The sequence below is a fragment of the Montipora capricornis genome, chromosome 3 (assembly GCF_036669925.1).
Source record: "Montipora capricornis isolate CH-2021 chromosome 3, ASM3666992v2, whole genome shotgun sequence".
Lineage (NCBI taxonomy): Eukaryota > Metazoa > Cnidaria > Anthozoa > Scleractinia > Acroporidae > Montipora > Montipora capricornis.
This window is the reverse complement of record NC_090885.1, coordinates 53,039,242-53,059,241: the sequence shown is the minus strand read 5'-3', so window position 1 is coordinate 53,059,241 and position 20,000 is coordinate 53,039,242. Positions and strand designations below refer to the sequence as shown.

General features: G+C 38.7%; 1 protein-coding gene across 2 annotated transcripts in view; it reads right to left on the bottom strand.

Annotated features, from left to right (window-relative positions):
* LOC138043363 (lipopolysaccharide-binding protein-like) overlaps nt 1-20,000 on the bottom strand; it is a 56,778-nt gene that overhangs the window by 32,460 nt on the left and 4,318 nt on the right. For both annotated transcript variants that reach the window (XM_068889596.1, XM_068889595.1), the window contains 11 exons: nt 18,224-18,320; nt 16,301-16,432; nt 15,561-15,634; nt 14,274-14,370; nt 13,255-13,318; nt 13,107-13,170; nt 8,053-8,144; nt 6,621-6,806; nt 5,565-5,624; nt 4,225-4,392; nt 2,653-2,720 (listed from right to left, as the gene is read on the bottom strand). In XM_068889596.1, the coding sequence (XP_068745697.1) occupies nt 2,653-2,720; nt 4,225-4,392; nt 5,565-5,624; nt 6,621-6,806; nt 8,053-8,144; nt 13,107-13,170; nt 13,255-13,318; nt 14,274-14,370; nt 15,561-15,634; nt 16,301-16,432; nt 18,224-18,320 (1,102 nt within the window). The remainder of the gene's footprint in view (nt 1-2,652; nt 2,721-4,224; nt 4,393-5,564; nt 5,625-6,620; nt 6,807-8,052; nt 8,145-13,106; nt 13,171-13,254; nt 13,319-14,273; nt 14,371-15,560; nt 15,635-16,300; nt 16,433-18,223; nt 18,321-20,000) is intronic.

Genomic DNA, 20,000 nt, shown 5'->3' with positions numbered 1-20,000 from the left:
ACTGAAAAAAGCGCTCCGATCGCAAAGCTCAAAGAAACATGAAAGATTAACGATAAAACAGAACTTCAAATATCTCTTGGTGCAATAAATATAAAAAACAAACATTTATATTTCATGGCAAGCAGAGAGAAATTAGCTAAACAAACTAAACAATGATGTTTGAACCAGCGAATAATTTTCTACGTATTGAAGGGAAAGTACGGTCTAGAAAAAGTTTCTCTAAATTACGAAAACTTTTCCCCAGGAATTCGAATTCCAAGATAATTGCCGTTTTGTCCAGTTCCCTATACAAAATCGTTCTTGTATAGCTACATGTTTTCCGAATGTCATTCTTTAGAATCATTTAGTATTACCTAATAACAATATTCAATAGAAGTAATTACATGAAAATGCTTCAGTTGTAAAGATTAAAAATGAACAAATTATTTTTCTTTGTCTAATAAAACTTGATTCTTCAAATAGAAACATTTACCTCCATTACTGTTTGTGATATGCTAACGAGTTTCGATACAGTGCGAGCCAGCAAGCCAGAAATCCCTGATCCCAATGACCGCAAGCTACCTAAGGAACTGTAGGCTAACTGCAGTGCTAACTAGGCTAGCCAATGTGTAATTTAGGCTAACCGTAATGGCTTGCATGACTCCTATGACTTGGAGCCATGTGAACCGACCAAGCAAGAAATCCCTTATCCCATTATAAGGGCAAACCGCAAGCTACCTAAGCTAACTGTAGGCCAACCGGTGTGACGTTTAGGCTAACCAGAGTGTTATTTAGGCCAATCAATGTGTTACTTTAATAGGCTAACCAGAGTGGCTCGCTGGCTTGCAGATTATCCGGAATGGTTGCAGTTTTGCTGGGATTTTGTAAAGCCTCCCAGGAATGATGAAATAGTTTTGCAACACTTTTTTTTTCTTGCTTGCAGCAGTGCAAGAATTTTTTTTCTATTTCATTTGTGCTGCATGCAATTTTTTTCTTCCAACAAACGCTTACAGGAAATTTTTTTTCAAAATCACCACCCCCCTCAAGAGTTAAATGGTCGGCCCCTAAGGCAAATTGCATGCGGCAGCTAACCGCTACAAAGAGGTTCCATTAAATGCTGTGAACAAAAGTGTTTCAATTTGAATGTTAGAGCACCTGAAATGTTGTAAACAGCACGCCGACATTACTAGGTTTCCTACACAATTTTCTGTTAGATGATGTAATTAACACCTTGTTCTTGGTGCTTGTGTATTGAAGAACGTGATGTTAAATTTAAAGGAACAGCTATAAATAGTGTCGCACTTGCTTCTGCAATAATGTCAAGGCTTTAAATCCCAAAGCGTGGGCACAACACTTCATGATTTCAACAGTATTGCACCACAGCGGTGCAAAACACAATGAAATATCTCGCAAGATTGAATCGTTTAGGAGTCTGTTCACCAGCTAGCCGAAATCCCTATTGAAGTCTTCCTTGATTTGATCATTCGCAATACTCTTGAGAGGACTAATAATTTATACGTAAGCATTGTTTTTCGTAAGAAATTAGGCTTTTCCCGAGACCAGTGGAAAGAACAGCGAGCAAATCTGCCACTTGGACGAGCTGTTTAATACATCGAAATTTGTGGTTCTTCTCTCAAGCCACCGCTAAATCCCTCATCGACAAAGGAGCTAACTGCTTGATGTATTATATCTTGAAAAGAAGATATCTCTGCCATCTAGCCTGCGTAGTGAGCGATATCAGCGAGCGAAAAGTGAAAATCAGTCCAACGAAAGCGAATTACTTTCTCTGATTCATTCGCTTGATACGAGCAATACATTATTTTGACATGAGGGACTGAGAGGTGTCAATCAAAAAATCAGAACCGCACAAATCAGAGACCCTGTTCTTGGGCGAAAGGGAGTTTTCAAAATCGAGGGGTTTGTGCGCAAGCGTTTCTTTCTCCTCTCCTCCCCTCCCACCTCCAAATTTTTTTTTTTTTTTTTTTTTTTGCGCTCGCCCTATTCTTGCGCTGCCTAAAAAAGAGTTCGCTCCTCGCCTGCTGGAAATGCTTGCTATGCAGGCTAAGAGGTGAAATCCACTGTTTTGTCGCGCATTTTCAATTAGCCACGAGAGTTTCAGAACGGAACAGATTTCGGACCGTAGTCCGTATCGTAAAAAGCTGGACCGGCTACGAGCGCGCGATTAGCCAATCAGATTCAAGGATTTAGGATTCCGGCCCGCTAAGATGCTTCAAAAAGAAAATACATAAATTTCCTTCATTCATCGACTTCTTTTACGGGAACACATGAACCCAACAAATTGACCTGCTCCCGAATATCATATCTCATCTCTTCATATCTTATATCTCAATTGGTAGAGCATTGCACCGGTATCGCAGAGGTCATGGTTCGAGTCCCGTTGGAGACACCTGATTTTTTTTTTATAGTGTCATTAAAGAGACAACTGCTTACATTATTCTGCTCAACATATTATATTAAGGGCTCCTTTTAGAATTCTCTTCAGTTAATTGGCCAGGATTCCAAGCCTATTGGAGCTCCAGTATCGTTCTTTTTGAGACCACTTAAATTTCAGCGTTATTTTTATCCATTAGCTTTCAAATGTCCCTTGCTGTGAGGTATGAGGCATTAGCTGCCAAACTTAACAACTAATGAATCACCAACCAGTTCTCTAACCTGAATGATGTTGCGTGGAAAGTTAAGTTTCCGTGTTTGACATCTAGATATCCGTCAAGGACAGCTTTCTGTAAGAATGATTGCAGCATAATACTTGTTAGCCAAAGAGGCTGAGAATAGCGAACTTCTTTTTCACTAAGTACTTTCTATCATCCCTTCTTTAGTTCTATCGTGTGGGATGACTGAACAACTAAACCAGTGAACATATGTCGTGCATAACGTGTAGATATACTTATGAGTAAAAAAGACAAGGATAATCTATCGGATTTTTGTTTTCTTCGACGCGTTGTTTTGCGAAGGAATCGGCTCGCTTTCAAGAAAATAGTGGTCATTTGAAATTTTCTTATCTGCCAGCTTAACCCAACCCTTTCACTAATTTCCCTATCTTTGCAATCCGTAATATTATAAAGACAATCAGAGCTAGAGGGATTGAAGTTTCGGCAAAAGGTAAACGAAACAAATTCTGTCGTCTCTGTCGTATACTTGTCCATAATTAAAATACCATGCCGTCTCCAGAGTTGTCTGTACTCTTATATTAGCGACAATGATATTCGTCATCACAGTGGTCAAAATTGATAGGGCCTATAAGAATAACAACACCTGGTTGGGGCTACACGAAGACATAACTAAGCTTAAGGAAATCCTAAAAAAAGAATATTTTCCCTGCCCATTTAATTGAAAGGGTTGTAAACCGCTACATTGCTGAGACCCCGAGTAATCATTGTCCCCATGGTTTCTTTCCCACTTCACCTATATTTTACTTTAAGCTACCTTACATAGGCCATTTTTCTGTCGTCATGCAGGAAATGATTCGTCACTTTATCAAGCGCTATTGCAACGATTTGGATATCGGCAAACTAATTTTCCCCTCCTTTAAGATAGGCAACTTGTTTGGCATGAAAGACCCTATCCCTGGCGGGCTTCGTTCGCGTGTAGTTTATAAGTGGGGGCTTTAATGCCTGTCGAAACATGTCTTATAAACTTAAAATTTTGTCTTTTTCTTTAAAATTCTGACTTGCCTGCTAATATCAAGATCCTTCGGAAATATTCAACGCCAAAGAAAATTTTAATTTCAGAGTGTGACCAAGATCAAGAAACAAAAAAGAGCAAGCGTTGTTTATATTTTTTTTTGCAATTTGATTGGCTTATTTCCTAAAGTGAGCGTTCTTGATTGGGCCTTACAGAGAGTGACACATTAACACCAGCACCGTGGTCTAGACTCTTATTGACAACGCAAATTAGCCGATCAGATTGCGAGATTACAAGCAATTGTGGCAGAAAAGGAAACTGAAAAAGAGTTTTATAGTATAGGAATTCCATGGGGAATGTTCTGTAATTCAGGCCTACTGTCTGTTTTGATGTTGCTTGTTGATTTGCTCAGTTTCTTGACGGTATTGGCTGTTTAAATGCTGTGGTGAAAGTATTATAGTGTCATTAGGGGAAACGTAGCCTTAACTGAGAAGCTGATTGTCGGTGAACGGTGTCAAAAGTTGAAAAAAAGTGAGACACTCGTATTAAAACTATGCTATTAGCATTGCCCTGTTTTTTATTTAAGTATCCTACTATACTTACCAGTCCCAATGTTAGAGCATAAACGTGGGATCTATTTATCGCAGTTACATAAATTTTGGCCTTGGCATTGACTGTTATATTCGTTATGTTGATGCTTGAGGTGAAAACTGGAGCTTTAGTTGTATATACTTTGACAAGAAGCGGCCGATTGGGGTACCTGGTGTACAACTGAGGATGAAAGGATGAAAAACAGAAAAGATGTCAACAATTCCAACCTGGACAACCACAGAAGGGATCATTATAACATAAATAAATCGGCAAATGACGATTATAACGACAACTTTAACTTGATTTCAGAACACGTTTTCCGCTATCCGGACATGACAATAACTGCATAGTGACGATTTCATCGATATGTCGTGTTGTGGAGCGGAGTGCTTAGTTTCTGAGCATAGAAGCTTTGAAAAGACAAACAAGCAAGTTGGTGACGGCATGAAATTGAAACAGTAATTGCGCACCAAAGTAAGGTACGCAAACAAAAGGCGTTTATGAAAGTCAAGAACTTTAGAGGACAATGGACCTCAACAACGAGGTCCATTGACCACTTCTTTGCACAAGATTTTAAAGATGTACGAAAACTCTTGGAGAGCGCTAGTTAAGTAATTGGATTATTCCATTTATACAGGTTCATAAAAATATTAAATGTCCATTCAGGTATCACAAATTCGAAAGTGTGACTGTTAATTCAGTTCTGAAATTCAGAACCGAACACTACTTCGCAAGTAATGTTTGGTCCAGGGTTATCTGAAAGACCTTACTTAATTTATAGTCTACCCCAGCCTTTCGCGCTATATATGGGCTTTCGATCCTCGGTATTACAATCAAAATTGTATTTGAAAAAATTGAAACACAGGGTTCTATTTTGTACTTTCATGGACCAAATAAGAGTCCTTTTTGTACCTTGGGTTTTAGGAGATCGGGCCCCAGTTGTTCGAGGGGTGGATAGCGCTATCCACTGGAAACTCAATTGTTTTTTTCTGTGTTTATAAGCCGGATAGTGATTTTTCCGGTGGATAGCGTTATCCACCTTTTGAACAACCGAGGCTAGGTCACAGTGGTTTGTTATTCGTTGTCCTGTACGTCTAGCCGCCACAAATGAGAATTTCTGTCAGCTATTTATCAATTTTTGAAGCTCCTGAAGCTCTTTAAAGTTTTGCTTTGGGTTTAGGTACTAACTTTCTGTTAGCCAGCCAATATTATCGCGATATTATTGACCAAGGGCTTCAGTTAAGAAAAATTTAACCCGCCGAATTATCCATTTTGACTTGCAAATTATGCGGCTGTTGTAAAGATTCCAGCAGAAATAATTTAACTATTTACCTTCCAAAGAGAGTACACACCTTGTTTAAAAAATCCTTCAAAACATTCGTGTTCAGAAGAAATCTGGAATTTATCGGTAGCTGTAAGTGAAAGAAAACCAATATAATTGAGTGGACATTCTGTATAAATTTTTCAACCTGGAAAATTGTTAGGCAAACGTATAAACTTTTCACTTTTCAGGATGGTGACCTATTAGTAATCCAACGAGGATGTGTTTATCAAAAAAGCGAACTCACCACCGAGAATAACAATCAATCCAAGGAAACAATGAATAACGGACGTTTTTTTGCGGAGTGCAGTGGTTGTCAACGGTTACAAACGTGGACATCAATGCGACTTCCCATATTCCGCAACTGGTTAGTTGTCGTTATTCTCAGCGCTGGTTCAAAGGATCGTAGTTTCGTGGGACGTGAATGGAAGTCTCAAGAAGAACAAGGGAGTGCAATTGGGTTATATGATACCCGTGAAAGTTGCAAGGAACTAGTAAAACTTCCAAATAACGTTTCTTCTACTGGTGCCTTTGGGAAAAAAAAACAGCTTGGGGTAGTTTCTTCACATTTGATCCTAAAAGTAACCCGATCGAGTCTCAAACCTAAATAAAATGATGACAGAGGACCCAACAGAAAAAAATATCAACGGGGGAAAATATCTATCTTGAAATGAAGGCATTGCAAAGTATTTGCCAAGCATTTACTCAAGGATCATCAAATCCTGGATGAATTTCCACTTTTCGTTTCCCTTCCCTTGCAGACTGATCGAAACCAAGACATGTGGCGGGAAAACTGTGTGTTCACTTCTCCTACGACACCCTGCTGTCATAGCGCCTTTTCGGCTCATACGTTCGGCTAAAGTTATGACAGTCTGCATAGATTCCTGAGACGAAATGGAGGAAACTGACTTGTTTGCTGAGGGAGGATGTTTCATTGTTGAAACTACATTCCCTGCAACGACTCATTTCGTATATGAACCTTTGGTATTCAACCTTTTTCATGATACAGTTTATAATATTTCAGTGATTCACAAATAGTCAGGTTTTGATTCAAATGATATAATCATGCGTATCAAAGTTCCCTTACATCTTTTTGGGAAATAATGGTTTGAAGTGCTCCACGCTCCTGATAAACAAAGCTTGCTGTATTGAAGACGTAATCAGTCAGCCATATGTACACCATCTTATCTACTTCGTTTGGAGAAGTAGGTAGTGTAATGGGAAAAAATGGCACTGCAGCAGTGCTAAAGTTTCCGATTGGCTTAAACTCTCCCTGAAGAAGAAAAAAAACTTAATTTAATAACTCGACATTTGCGGGGCAAGTGAAACACACAAAAAGGCACTGAATTTCCGTTCACAGACATGGGTTTTCTAATTCTCCCATCATTGAATGCTGTCTTTCAGAAATGTATTTTAAAACAGCCTGAGAGTTCGGAATTGTTGATACTATCAGATTATTATTATTATTATTATTATTATTATTATTATTATTATTATTATTATTATTATTATTATTATTATTATTATTATTATTATTATTATTATTATTATTATTATTATTATTATACATTGAAGTCACTATTTCTTTCCGGATTGGCCGAAATTGTAGAGTGAATTTTCAAAATTAGCGCCTGTGACGCCATCTAGCTGCATATTATACAGTAATCATGTCAAGGACACTCAAGGTCAATAGTCTGCTGGTAGCCGGTTTTTTCTCTAAGGGTCACTAGGACGAGCGCTTAGTCATCGCGAACTCGAAAGGGCGGTATGGCGTTGGCCGTGTAGAGAAGAAGGCGAGACAAGGGTGCTATTTCTTGTGCGCGCCGCGCCCATGTCTCGTCCCATTCCCCTTTAGCCAAAACGTCTCGCGTCATAACGCGTACTGAATTACGAGAGAAAAACAGACTGCCAGCAGTCTAAAGGTCAAGGGTAATCATGTCATGTATGACCGCGGGGCATGATTTGTAACGGTAACCATGTCAGGTTCGCGCGCTTTCTGTTGCTTGCCGTCAGTGAAGAAGCAAGAACATGACTTCCAGGTTTGTTTTCTTCAGTTAGACTTATTCATTGCTATATTTACTTCCTCAACCAGCTTTTATTCAATTTTTCATATACTGTATAATGCTTAGTATTTTTTGTCAATCGAATTATGTGACCCTGATTTGTATATTTTTACACGTTTAGAAATAAATTATCAGTTCCACTCACTGTCGAGACCCTGTTTTTTTTTAGTGCGGCCACCTGCGAACAGAGGCAACGTGTCCTTTTCAACTTGCCCGACGATCCATACATTTAGTCTTATTTCCCAGTCAAAATTCCTGTTCAATCAGCCTTTTTGTCAGTTGCTTTGCACTGTGAAAAGTTACCGTTAACGTAGGTAAAACACTTAACGTATGCATTTTAGCTTGAAAATCCTCGAATGAAAGTTTACGTGGCTTCACTCTTGCCGTTTTAAACTATTGCCACGTCAATCATGACTCAACCTACGCACGCTCATTTACCTTTTTAGTTTTATTTACCTTCAAAGGTACGTCCATGTAATCGTCTGTAAAAATGGGCTCTTCAATGATGCTGTAATCAATCCCCGCAAAGCTGCGTACTTTGCTGAAAACTATGGGCAGGTAAATATTAGCTTTAATCAACAACATCAAAATAGGCTCCAGGCTGCAGTTGTTGAGGATAATGCTATCCACCGGATAAATCACTATCCCTTAGTCAGTATCAAAACTTACATAATACTCTTTGTTTGTTCCTCGAAAATTTTGCATAAGCATTGTTTTATTTTCTCTTGGGACTTACAATGGATAGCACAACAGACCCTTCTCCAAAATGGCGGCAACGGATTTGAATGAGTTAAAATTGAACTGAATTAAAAACTGACACCAGAAATAGAAGGAGCAGCTTTACTTCAGTAACCCAACAAAGTTTCAGCTTATTAGGTGTTATATCAGCTAAGAAAATGCAAGTTGAAGTTGGACACCGACCCGGGTCAGTTCAGCGTCGAATATTACGTTTACATGAGCCTGGACTGGGTGAGGGTTGGGTCATTCGCGGCTGACCCGGGTCAGTTCCCTTTCGCTGGGTTGAAAGGGCTGGTGACTACTTGTCAGTGAGGAAAATGGCGGACGAACCATGCAATCATAACAATCATCAATTTGTGTTAACGTTATCAGTCATTTTGGTACAGGCTGCGCATAGGCGAAAACGCTGAACGGCAAAAAAAGTGATGTTCAAACAATCCCGGGTCAGATACGCCAGTGTTTACATGAAGAAATTGAAGAAATTTCAACCCTTCTAGCCGGGTCAACCCGAGTCTTGAGAAGGGTTACCCGGCAAGGGGGGCTGACCCGGTTTGACTACTGTTTTCATGTAAACGCTTATAAACATTTGATTGCAAAAGGGTTACCCGCCGCGGTGATTCAACCCGGGGTAAAAAGCAACCCGGGCTCGTGTAAAGAGGCCCTTACAGACATTTGTATGAAAAGGGGTATACGGCATACCCCTAGCCATACAAACGTCAGTAAATTTTTCACTTTTCAACTTGCATTTTCTCACTTAATATTATACTTGATATGCAAAAACTTTGCAGGGCTACTAAAGTAAATGTTTTCTTTCTAGTGCTGGAATACGTTTTTAATTATAACTTATTTGAATTTTTGGCCTCCAGTTTGGATAATGATTTATCCGGCGGATAGCGTTATCTATCGTTTGAACAACTAGGACCAGTGCAATAAAACGGTACATGTACATCAGAAATTAGTATAAATCACTATCTTTAAAAACGTGCTAGTACATTGCTGTGTTTAACATAGCATAAAGAAGGCTCTATTGCAAGAGTGTTGTTCGTGCTCAAATCTACAAGATAATCACAGCGCCTTTTAATTAAATTACTCTTCATATTTCATCGAATCGGTATTCTTGCTTTTAAAGCCAAGTCTTAGTTGCTCAAAGCCCGATTACGCTAAACCAGGATTACTGGAAACATAAATTGCATTTTATTTTGCTGCTCAAAAACATTTGCAAAAAAATATAATAATAATAATAATAATAATAATAATAATAATAATAATAATAATAATAATAATAATAATAATAATAATAATAATAATAATGAACGATAATTTTATGGCGCTTGTAGGAATTTGCAGGAATCCAGGCGCTTCTAGGAATTTTCACGAATCCAAGCGGGGCTTCAGGAATCCTACAATAATAAGACAATATACGAATTCCATCATTGAGGCTGTTTTGACGTGCAAAATTTAGACCTCGACACGTATTCTGTTGTGTAGCAGTGTTAATCGGCTTTTAAACAACTTAGTTTAAATCCGCATGATTAATTTGTTGGCAGCCGCCGTGACGTCATTGGAAATTCAGAGCACCGGTAAACAAAGGTTTATTGGGTTTGAACAGAGACCCATAAGGGTTGAAACGTGTAACGGCCCCTTGAGTGCAGGGAAACAAGCTTCTGAATATTTAATTTGCTAAGTACCACATTTGGAACAACAAGAGCGAGGGGTTTCCAAACATTCAACCAATCAGTTGGCACTGAATATTCGGAAGCTGTGAACGCGCGTTACACGTTTTAACCTTTATGGGTTTCTGGTTTCTTTTTGTCTGTTGTATCCGCATTCGTACTGACGGTAACTCTCAAAAAAGAAACGACAGTTTTCAATTTACAAAACATGTTTCGACATACTCATGTCATCTTCAGTTGCAAATGAGCTTTTTCAACGGTTGTACATTTGAATTTATGTTAAATTCAAATGTACAACAGTTAAAAAAGCTCATTTGCAACTGAAGATGACATGAGTATGTCGAAACATGTTTTGTAAATTGAAAACTGTCGTTTCCTTTTTGAGAGTTATTGTTACTCTGCTATCTTTACTGACGGTAACCAAATATAGAAAAGTTGAACATGATCTTACAATCTGTCGGGTGCTAACACTCTCGATTTTTCATTTAAGGCTATTGTGTAAAGGTCGTTTAATTATCATTGCCGATTGAAATTCATGGAATTGTCATTTGCCTTTTAAGAAGAGCTTTTAAGAAGAGCACGAAACACGTTGTTAAATTTTCTTTGTTGTTTGTTTTTTGTTTTTTTGTTTTATATTGCTGTTTTTTTCAACTCGGATTTCCCTGGTCCCTTTCGTCGAAAAGACGAAACTGTATTTATGCCAAATTTGTCCTTGCCAAAAGGTCAATTGGTGGCCGCCTTAATTAACCCGATGTCCTGTATTGCTCCTATAAGGAACAACTGTTACATCGTTTTAACCTAAACCGTTACTTGTCAAACAACAAAACCATAATGAATAGCACAATGATGCCGTGTTCTTCAGTGTGTCTTGTTCTTATCTAAATAATTCTGGACTTTTACTGGGTTGCCATTTGCCAAACCAGTCTAAATTAGTTGAATTTCTTCGTTTTTTTCCTGTGTCGGAAATCGGGAAAGTTGGTAACAGGGTCTTTCCTGTCACTCCCCCGCTAAGTATTGTCTTTGTCCCTAGCGGAGAGTCTTCTGCGCCTATCTTTGGTAGGTTCCAGAGGGTAATAGAAAGGCGTAGATTTTGTCCAGTATTTAATTATCCTGCAATTGCGGCAAATGGTGTTTATTGGATATTTAAACAAAATATACCCTCATGGAGCTCAAGATTGGAACGGTAATTCGATAAACAACACAGGCGGTGAAAAATGAACATCTGGAATCTTCAAAGCGACGAATAATGGACTTCGACTGCCGTCTAGCAGTGATCTGTATTTCTAACACTTTACTAACTGTAGTGTTATGTACAACACTGAAACCGAATTGCAAATTCTTGTCTAGGTGGCTATGCGTTTAACAAGGAATCGAACACCTTGAATGCATTTCTGTTCAATCAAATCCAATCTCCGTTGTCTGGCTATTTATATTCATTTGCACAATCTTCACATAAAAATGGAAATGAAGCTAATTCTTGACAGTCAAGAAAGAAAAGAAAAGAAAGCTTGTTGTCTAGTTTTCTGTTTTATGCTTCATTATTCAAGGAAACGTTTCCTCAGAAAAGGGTTTGATCCTAAACTCCGGTGAGAATTTATTTAGTTGTGTATGGCTTTTGACACGGTGTGTGTTGCTTGTTTGCACGCACGGAATGAAATAGGAAGGGTTGCTGGCCTCTAATAGAAAATATGTTGTTTTTTTCAATAAAAGTTTTGGCTGGAAAAAAAAGGTTTTTGTGAAAATTTTCTGCCTTTGTGAATTCATCGTGTCGCGCAAATATTAGCTAATTTGCATACGTGGGTTGCAATTTTATATGGGAGCAGTTTTCATAACGACGACAGGAATTCTGGCTGTTTAGTCATTCTGGTGTAAAATGAAGTTTTTTTGGGAAGCCAACAATATTTCTACTACGCATTTAGGTGATTTTTCACGTTCTTGACCAAATTTAATTTATGGTTTGTGCAACAATCATTTACAAACAAAACCAATGTTAAAAATAAATAGTGTTTCGTTTCCGGACTGATAACTTGTTTGGTTGTTTGGGAATGAGTAATTTGAGTACGACAAACACGTACGAAAGGCAACTCAGTTTACGCTCACGGAGCGTCTAGCTAGTTGATGGTTGTGAGTAATTTTTGGGTCGGCTTCCTTGGTCTTGTAGATGGTTAAGGATCACGGTTTTTGTTTAAGCCGGAGGATTATAACGATAATTAAGAACTGTGAAGTACTACTAAACACAACGCGCGTTTTAATCACTTCTTGATCGATTTTTAACGATTAGAACAGTGAAGTACTACTACGCACAACGCGCGTTTTAATCATTTCTCGATCAATTCTTGACTATTGTGTGTTCTTAAGGTAGCTCAAACCAGTTCAACAGTTTGGAGGGAATGTCATATTACAAGATTAGGCTCTCTAACACTGTTTCACGGAATGGCAATCTTATGGTATCAAATAAAAGGACCAATAATTGCTTAACAAGATGCACTAGTCAATTTGACGTAGTAGGTTACCATGGAAACAGAAGAACCATGTAAAAACGACCTTTAATTTGTCTTCAAACGCTTCAATCTTAAAAACGAACTTGGTGACCCCCATTTTTTATTGCTTCATAGTGATTGACAATCTAGGATAAAACTCTCTACGTGGTTTTAAAACATTTTCCTGAGCGGATTCACAGCCACATTAAAATTTTCCAATTATGAAGGTGACTCTGAGTCCGCTCCAGATAATTTTTGTTAACTTTGCAGAGAGTTTTACCTTAGTTCGTTTTGAGATATAAGCATTTAAGGACAAAATATAGAGTGTTTTTAGATGGCTCTTTTGTTGACACGGCAACCTCTTATATCACCTCAATGAATACATCCTCTTGTTAAAGAATTATTGGTGTTTCCAATGGTCTGCCGTTATGTGAGACAGTCGGCGAGATTCAATCCTTCTAAATAGTACAATTTTTCGAAAGCATTAAAACTGGTTTGAGCCTCTTTAAATTAAAGGGCGACAGTTAGGCTCTCCTTCCTTTCAGTGCTACGGCCCTTGATACATGATTTGGTGTACCCGACATAGTTGCCTATCAAATTAAAATAACTCCTTACTTACGAGGATAGTTTGCCAAAAACTGTGTTCCATCTTCATTCACCGTTTTTCTGGCCTGTTTGCAGATCTTGCAGGGAAAAAAAAAACTTCTAAATCGTGTACTGAATAATTGTATAAATAAAAAAGAAAACCAGTTGTAAAGAAGCCTTACAAACTTTTTCAACGCGTCCTTCACTCTTTTGTTCACTTCCTTTTTTAAGAAATTGTAAAGCCAGCTGAAAAGATAAAAAAGAAGAAGAAGAAACTACAGAAGGCTGAACACCAGTTGTGGTCCCATAGAGCGTTCTCATTCACGTGACCAGCAGCCATATTGGATTACTGAAACAAAAGAAAGTATTTGCAAAAGAATAGAGCTCAATTCCCTGAGGATTAGTTTCGTACATCATCATGGCTGCCATTTCTTTGTTTTGGAACACCAACATGGATGCCGTGACGTCATGTGAAAACGCTCTATAGGTGGTTTGCAACCAATCTCTAGAGATCCAAAAAATAATGATGTCATTTACAATTGCTGGTGGACAAACAAAGGGAACAAATGAGAGATCCCGTCCACCAGCATGGCGGCGATGATGTAATGTGAAAACCACCTATAAGATCGCCGATGTCACCTTAGGGTCTCAGTATTGGACTGGAACTACAATCATAGACAAAAGTAGTTGGGAAGGTTATGTAAATGAACCACACCAAAGCTGCATTTCAACACGCTTCTGTTAAAGCGCAAAAGAAATAGTTTGACCTTCTCTTCTTATATAGCCCCCCTTCCCCCTATTCAATGTTGGAAGGTAACACCACAATTTCCAACTAAAACCATTCAGTTTTGTATAACATTGAATAAGGGGGGAGGGGAGAGAAGCAATGAAGACGTCAAAAATGCTAACCTTCCCAACGGTTCTGTCTATGATTGTAGCTTGCAATGGAAATAATTTAAAATTTATTTCCCCGCATTAGCCTCCATTGCAAGCTAGTTCCAGTGCAATACTGAGAATGCAAATATGGTCTATTGAATTTGAATGCTGCGAAATGGTTTAAAACGCCCGAGATTAAAATTATTTGGGAGGTCTTCCTTTGCTCGGTGTGAATGGGTCATTAAAGTTCAAAGTAATTCTGCAGTATTCACATTATCAGCAAACAATTATTCCTGGTTGCCGTTACAAGTACTGGGATTTATACCTGTGGCCACCGTAAAATTCAACGTCAACTGACTGAATATGAGATGTGCAATACTGTGATTCACTGAACATCATTGGTTGGCCATCTGAATTTACACCTGGTAGTACAAAACACATGCATGAATTACGTACAGCAGCTTTAAGGTAGATACCTTTAAATCAAGAAAGCATAAAGGGAAGCATTGGGAAGTAGGGATGGTACAGCGGTGACAGAACTCACCTCCCACTAATCTGGCCCGGGCTCCATTCCCAGACTTGGCGTCATATATGGATTGATTTTATTGGTTCTCCATTCTGCTTCGAATAAGTTTTCTCTGGGTACTCCGATATTTCCCTCTCCTCAAAAACCAACCTTCGATTTGATAGAGCTATTTTCGTATGCCCTTGAAGAAGTGTTCGCAATTTGTTTCACGGACCAATGTTTGGCAAGATTAAAACAAATCCTCCTTATTCCGGCCTACGAAATTCCTGCTATGGGGAGTAAACAGTTCGATTGACCAATCACATTACTGCATTTTAAATGACGTCACAGCGAAATGCCGATAGCTTTCCAGAAAGTTTCATGGAGAGATGACATTGTTTGCATCCGCGTTCGCTAAGCCAATGAAAATCCGCGCTCGTTCGTTTTTGTTCGATAAGCCAATCAAATGTTTTGCATTTTTGTTTACGTTCTGTTTTTGAGTTTATTCGTCAAGGTCATGTGAAAGTCATTTCATTAGTGGTTTCATTTGATTTGATATCGAAACATTGTCCCCACATAGTGCCTCAGTTTACACTTATAATTGACAATTTATATTTGATCTTGGGCTTGACTTCAGGTACGCTTTTAGGAACTTAAAAGTTGCGACTTAAAACTTGCGACATGAATGAGTATTCTGGGCAGGTCTTTCATATGCCAGAAAAGAACAAAGCGAATATAACAATACCTAACTGGCAGGGCCTAATCATTTGTCATCCGCCATTTTAGTCCGGTGTATAAAAGTCTACCGTGTTCTGGCAAACCTTCAAAGATCGTTTGCTTAGCAGTCGTTTGAAAGAAAACGTATAAATTACATTCCACGTTAGTTGGAAACGTTTCGATAAAGAGTCACATATTGAGTACACTAAATACCGCGTTCATCAGAAGGAAGCGCTGAAGAGATTTGGGCTTGTACAAGTCCTCGTAGCTAGTTCATTGTAGTGAATACGCTATATCAATTCCGGGATTACTTGGATGTTATAATTACATCAAAGGTCTCATTCATAAAGGTATGTTTGGGATAGGTTGATGACTAAAATGCATTCTCACCAATTCTCACAGTAAGGTTGAATTGAATTCCACGTACACGCAAATTGAAGCCAACAGTATCTTGAAACACAAACCTAGAACAACCCAGAAAAAAAATTCAGGTACTTATCAGTTGTACCTAATTATTATCTTGCCATGAATCCTCTATAAGAAGGGTAGCCGTATTGAAATATGACAAAAATGTAAGTCGAATTGATTGCATTTAACTGAAAAATTAGGCAAAACATAAGATCGTTTGTCAAATATGTTCACTAATTGAGTCGTTTGGTGACTGATGAGAAAGAGAAAGAATGAAGAGAAGACTAAGGATCAGTTTGATCAGATCAGTTTGGAAACGTTTCTATTAGGTACTACATTGATGAAAACAAATGCGGCGTTTATTCGGTGGGGGGACTTTAAAAATAAGTTTGCTTGTACAAGTCCTTGCCGCTTCACCAAACGTGTTGATTGGTGAGTTAGAGGGTCAGTTTGTGTAAGATTCTGGATTTTATATGACTTTGACGAAGGCTTGGTTCTGTTTGTTAAGTGGGATAATTTACCTCATTTTTTCCGCTTAGAAGTGAGGGGTAGATCCACTGTTTTTAGAAAATGGAATGTTGAAGCTGACTACCTGGGAATAGACCTTGTGCAAAGGGAGGATTAGGGATAGAGCCCCGTTGAATGCTTGGTTGGTTAGCGGAATAAGGATTTGTTCAAACGAAAAGTAAGGAAAGATGTGATGAATTAAGATTTAAACTAACCAGCCAACTTTTTTCTTATATGCCAATTGTCCGGAAAAATCTAGGCGAATTCCAGTGGCTTGGAGGGCAAGTCCTTTACCAGAAGCTGTCAAAAGTGAAGAGGACTGGATGGAGGCATGGTTGTTTGTGATACTGTGAAGGAAATGTTCAACAAATCAGTGAGAAGTGTTTAAAGTGCCCCTGTGACCAAAAAATCAATTATATTTTTCTTTGGATTTCAAAACTTTGTCAACAAAACACTAAGTGACCCACGTTTTAAGCCTTGATTTCAAAAAGACACCTCTTTATTTTAACTGTAATTTTCCTATTTAATGGTCCGCCATTACTAACATTATGTTCTTGAGAGAGCTGGATCGAGGAGAAAATGATGTCAAAGGCTCACTAGTTTAAGAATGCAGTACGTGTGTACGCCGCAGAATTAATATACAGCACGGGGGTTTTGGGCTTTCAGACTTTTAAACTCACGCTTTGCATATATAATAAGCTGCGTTCACACGCTGAAATATTAAGCTAGTGAGCCTCTGACGTCACTTTTCCCTGGATCCAACCATCTGAGGTCCAATCGGTCAGTTTTGAACGTGAGCAATGGCGGACCGTGAAATCCAAAACTCACACTCAAAGTAAACGGCCTTTGGATGAAAATCAAAGCTCAAACTTTTGCCAGTCAGGTGTTAAGCAAACACACTTTCAAAATCTGAAAGAAAAAAGGAATTGTTTTTTTTTATCACAGGGGCACTTTAAAGGATAAGGTTAAGTTTTTTTGTAACATGTCCTTTCCATAACTGACAAGAATTCTTAGTCATTTTTAGCATCAAGACAACCATTATTATGGGCACGTCATCCTTTTAATTTTCGGGTTTCTACTTAATGAAGATTCAGAAATCTCTGCGGTATGAGCTTAATGTCCAACTACAGTTGGTTTGTATGTATGAGTCGAGTTAGTAGAGGGAGACTGGTTATGAAAGCTGCTGCACTTCAAAGGGCAAAACTGTAAGGCGCTCTCTGAGGTTGAATGTACCAAGCACCGCGACCGTGCACATTCGAAACAAGATGGCTGACTGCAAGATGATCTCATTGCATGGCGAGACGATTTGGAAACAATTCTGGTATGCGACATTTTTGAAGAGAATCAAGCAATGTGTTAACGATCAAACAACAACAATGATATTGAATGTAAGGAGAAATGTAGACTCGGAAAAATATCCGACTAGATATAGACTCGGAAAAATATCCGAGTCCCATCTGGGACTCGGATATTTTTCCGAGTCTACATTTCTCCTTACATTCAATATCATTGTTGTTGTTTGATCTTTAACACACTAACTTTGGAGGTTGGTTGGCTGCATCTTGATATGCATTAATGTGACAGCGCGATGCTGTTTGTGAGTTTCAAATGAGCTGGTCAATACTTGGCTGTGTAGCCGCGCGATGCAGTTCCAGTCGAGACCCACAAATTGACCCTTGCTCACCATAGAGTCTCCAGTACCTCAGTGGTTAGAGCATCCGACTAGATCACGGAGGGTCGTGGGTTCAAATCCCATCTGGGACTCGGATCAAGCAATGGTATAGGAAAAAAGCTACAAACAACACTGATTTTGCAGAATACTGCGGACTTTATGGTAACGCAGTCTTCAGCAAAATATTAACCTCTTTTAGAGTTTTCCGAGGGAAAAACAGGCTCTCATTTTTCAGAGATGGCCTCCCTACGAACTTAGCTATTTTGATTCCGAATGAAACATGCATTACATTCTACTTAGTAGTCAGTTTGAAGTTAGCCGTTGTTCCAAGAAAGTAAATCTGCGTGGAAATGTTTGAACGGTAGCAACGGGAGACATCAATTCGTAGCGCGGAGATCTATCAAAGCAGCAAAACTGACGGCTAAGTTCGTAGTATAAGGAAACCGTGATGCATGACAACACTTACTCGTAAATTCTGTAATAAAAGCCTCCACTTTCCTGTGAAATGTCCTTTAGGTTTCTTTTTAACCTTTTAAATAACACTTTGATGCCAACATCATCAGCTATCGATGAAATAAAAAATAGCAAAATAAATGTCAAGAGTTTTTTCTTTGAATAAGGCACAGGTTTTGAATCAGGTTGACCCGGCTAGATGTAATATTAAGAAAGCAATATATTTTCCCCTCTTCCTCATCTTGAGGAGGAGAACAATAAATGAAATTGAAATCTGGCCATCACTGAAAAAAAATATATTTTGGACCAGGAAAATGTCATTTCATAGAAAGGAAGTATAGCTGATGTTTCATAAACCTACGGAAACGCGTCAAATACATCCAACAACACTTGCCAAAAGAACTTCTAAAGGCAAAAGAAATCATAAACTTTCGATATGTCTTTCGTCTCATGTAGATGGCAAAAAAATTACGCTTGGCTCGCCAAAACATTTTCTCCTGGGATTCTCAAGAGGTCGACTTGTGGCAAATCTAAAGAAATCACTTAGGCAGAGGCCCAATTGCCAACGAAGTGAGCTCAAAGTCAATTGGCACTATTAATAGGCCACTTTCAGTGTTCAGTTTCCAAAATGTTGCATAAGGACTGTTTTCAGTTTCTCTTGGGACTTAAAAGAGACCCAAGAGAAAATAAAAACAATGTTTATGCAAAGTTTTGGAGGGCAAACAAAGAATATTACGATTTTTTTGAAAGTGGCCTATAGCGATGTCTCTCGTGACGTCACCCATTGCTTTTAATATGACAACCAGAACCTAATTGGCTGTTGAAACAATGATTTCTTTTGGTCTGTGGTTGGCAAATTTGAATATCAACAGAAATGTGACGTCAATGTTTGTAAACAAGAAATATCGCTATCAGCATACATGGAATCCAATAGAGTGAGTACAAATGATCTGATCCGTGTAGCTGTAGCTTTGAATACAAGTAAAAATCAGCATTAAGGAGTTTACGAAACGAAACGACGGCAACTGCAACGACAACGCCACAAAACAGTAATATATTTAACAATTAGACGCGTAGCCCGCAAGGGTTACGGGCTACGGGTCAATAGGCGGGTCATGAGGCGAAGCCGAATAGGCTATTGACCCGTGGCCCTTGAGGGCGAAGGGTCTAATTGTTTTAGTATAATTCAAATAGTCGGACAGAAAAGGCAATAATAAATTGAGCAAATATTTTATTTGGGAATAAAACGAAAGATAGCGTTACGCCTTTCACCACTCGTGGACTACTACTAATAGTCCTCTAGTAGCGTAGCCAACTAAAATGCAGGATATGCAATGGTCCACTAGATGGGTGATATTAACTTAATTAAAGTGGCTACACAGCCTCCAGGGTTTTTATGGTTTTGGCATCTGTATAAAGCGTAGATAAATGCCTCAAAAATAATTTTTCGATTCCATCACTTTTTGACCCCGAAATCAAGCTTCAAAGTTCTCGCTTTGACTACGCCCAATCAAGTTAACCGGGAGACAGCCCCAGAAAGAGACTTGGTTCCAGAATCGACTGTGACGTCGTGTCAAGAACCGCGCGCTAAATTCAAATTTTTGGAGGATCATATTGCTTTGTTTCTTTGGCGGGCTCTTCGCAAATTATGTCTGATAGATGTGTTGTTTCGGGTTGTTCAAATATTCCTGATGCAGAGAAGGGCGTAGCATTACACAAAATTCCATTTTATGGTGACGATCGAGGTGAAGCGAACGCCAGAAGGAAGAAATGGATGGACTTCGTGAGAT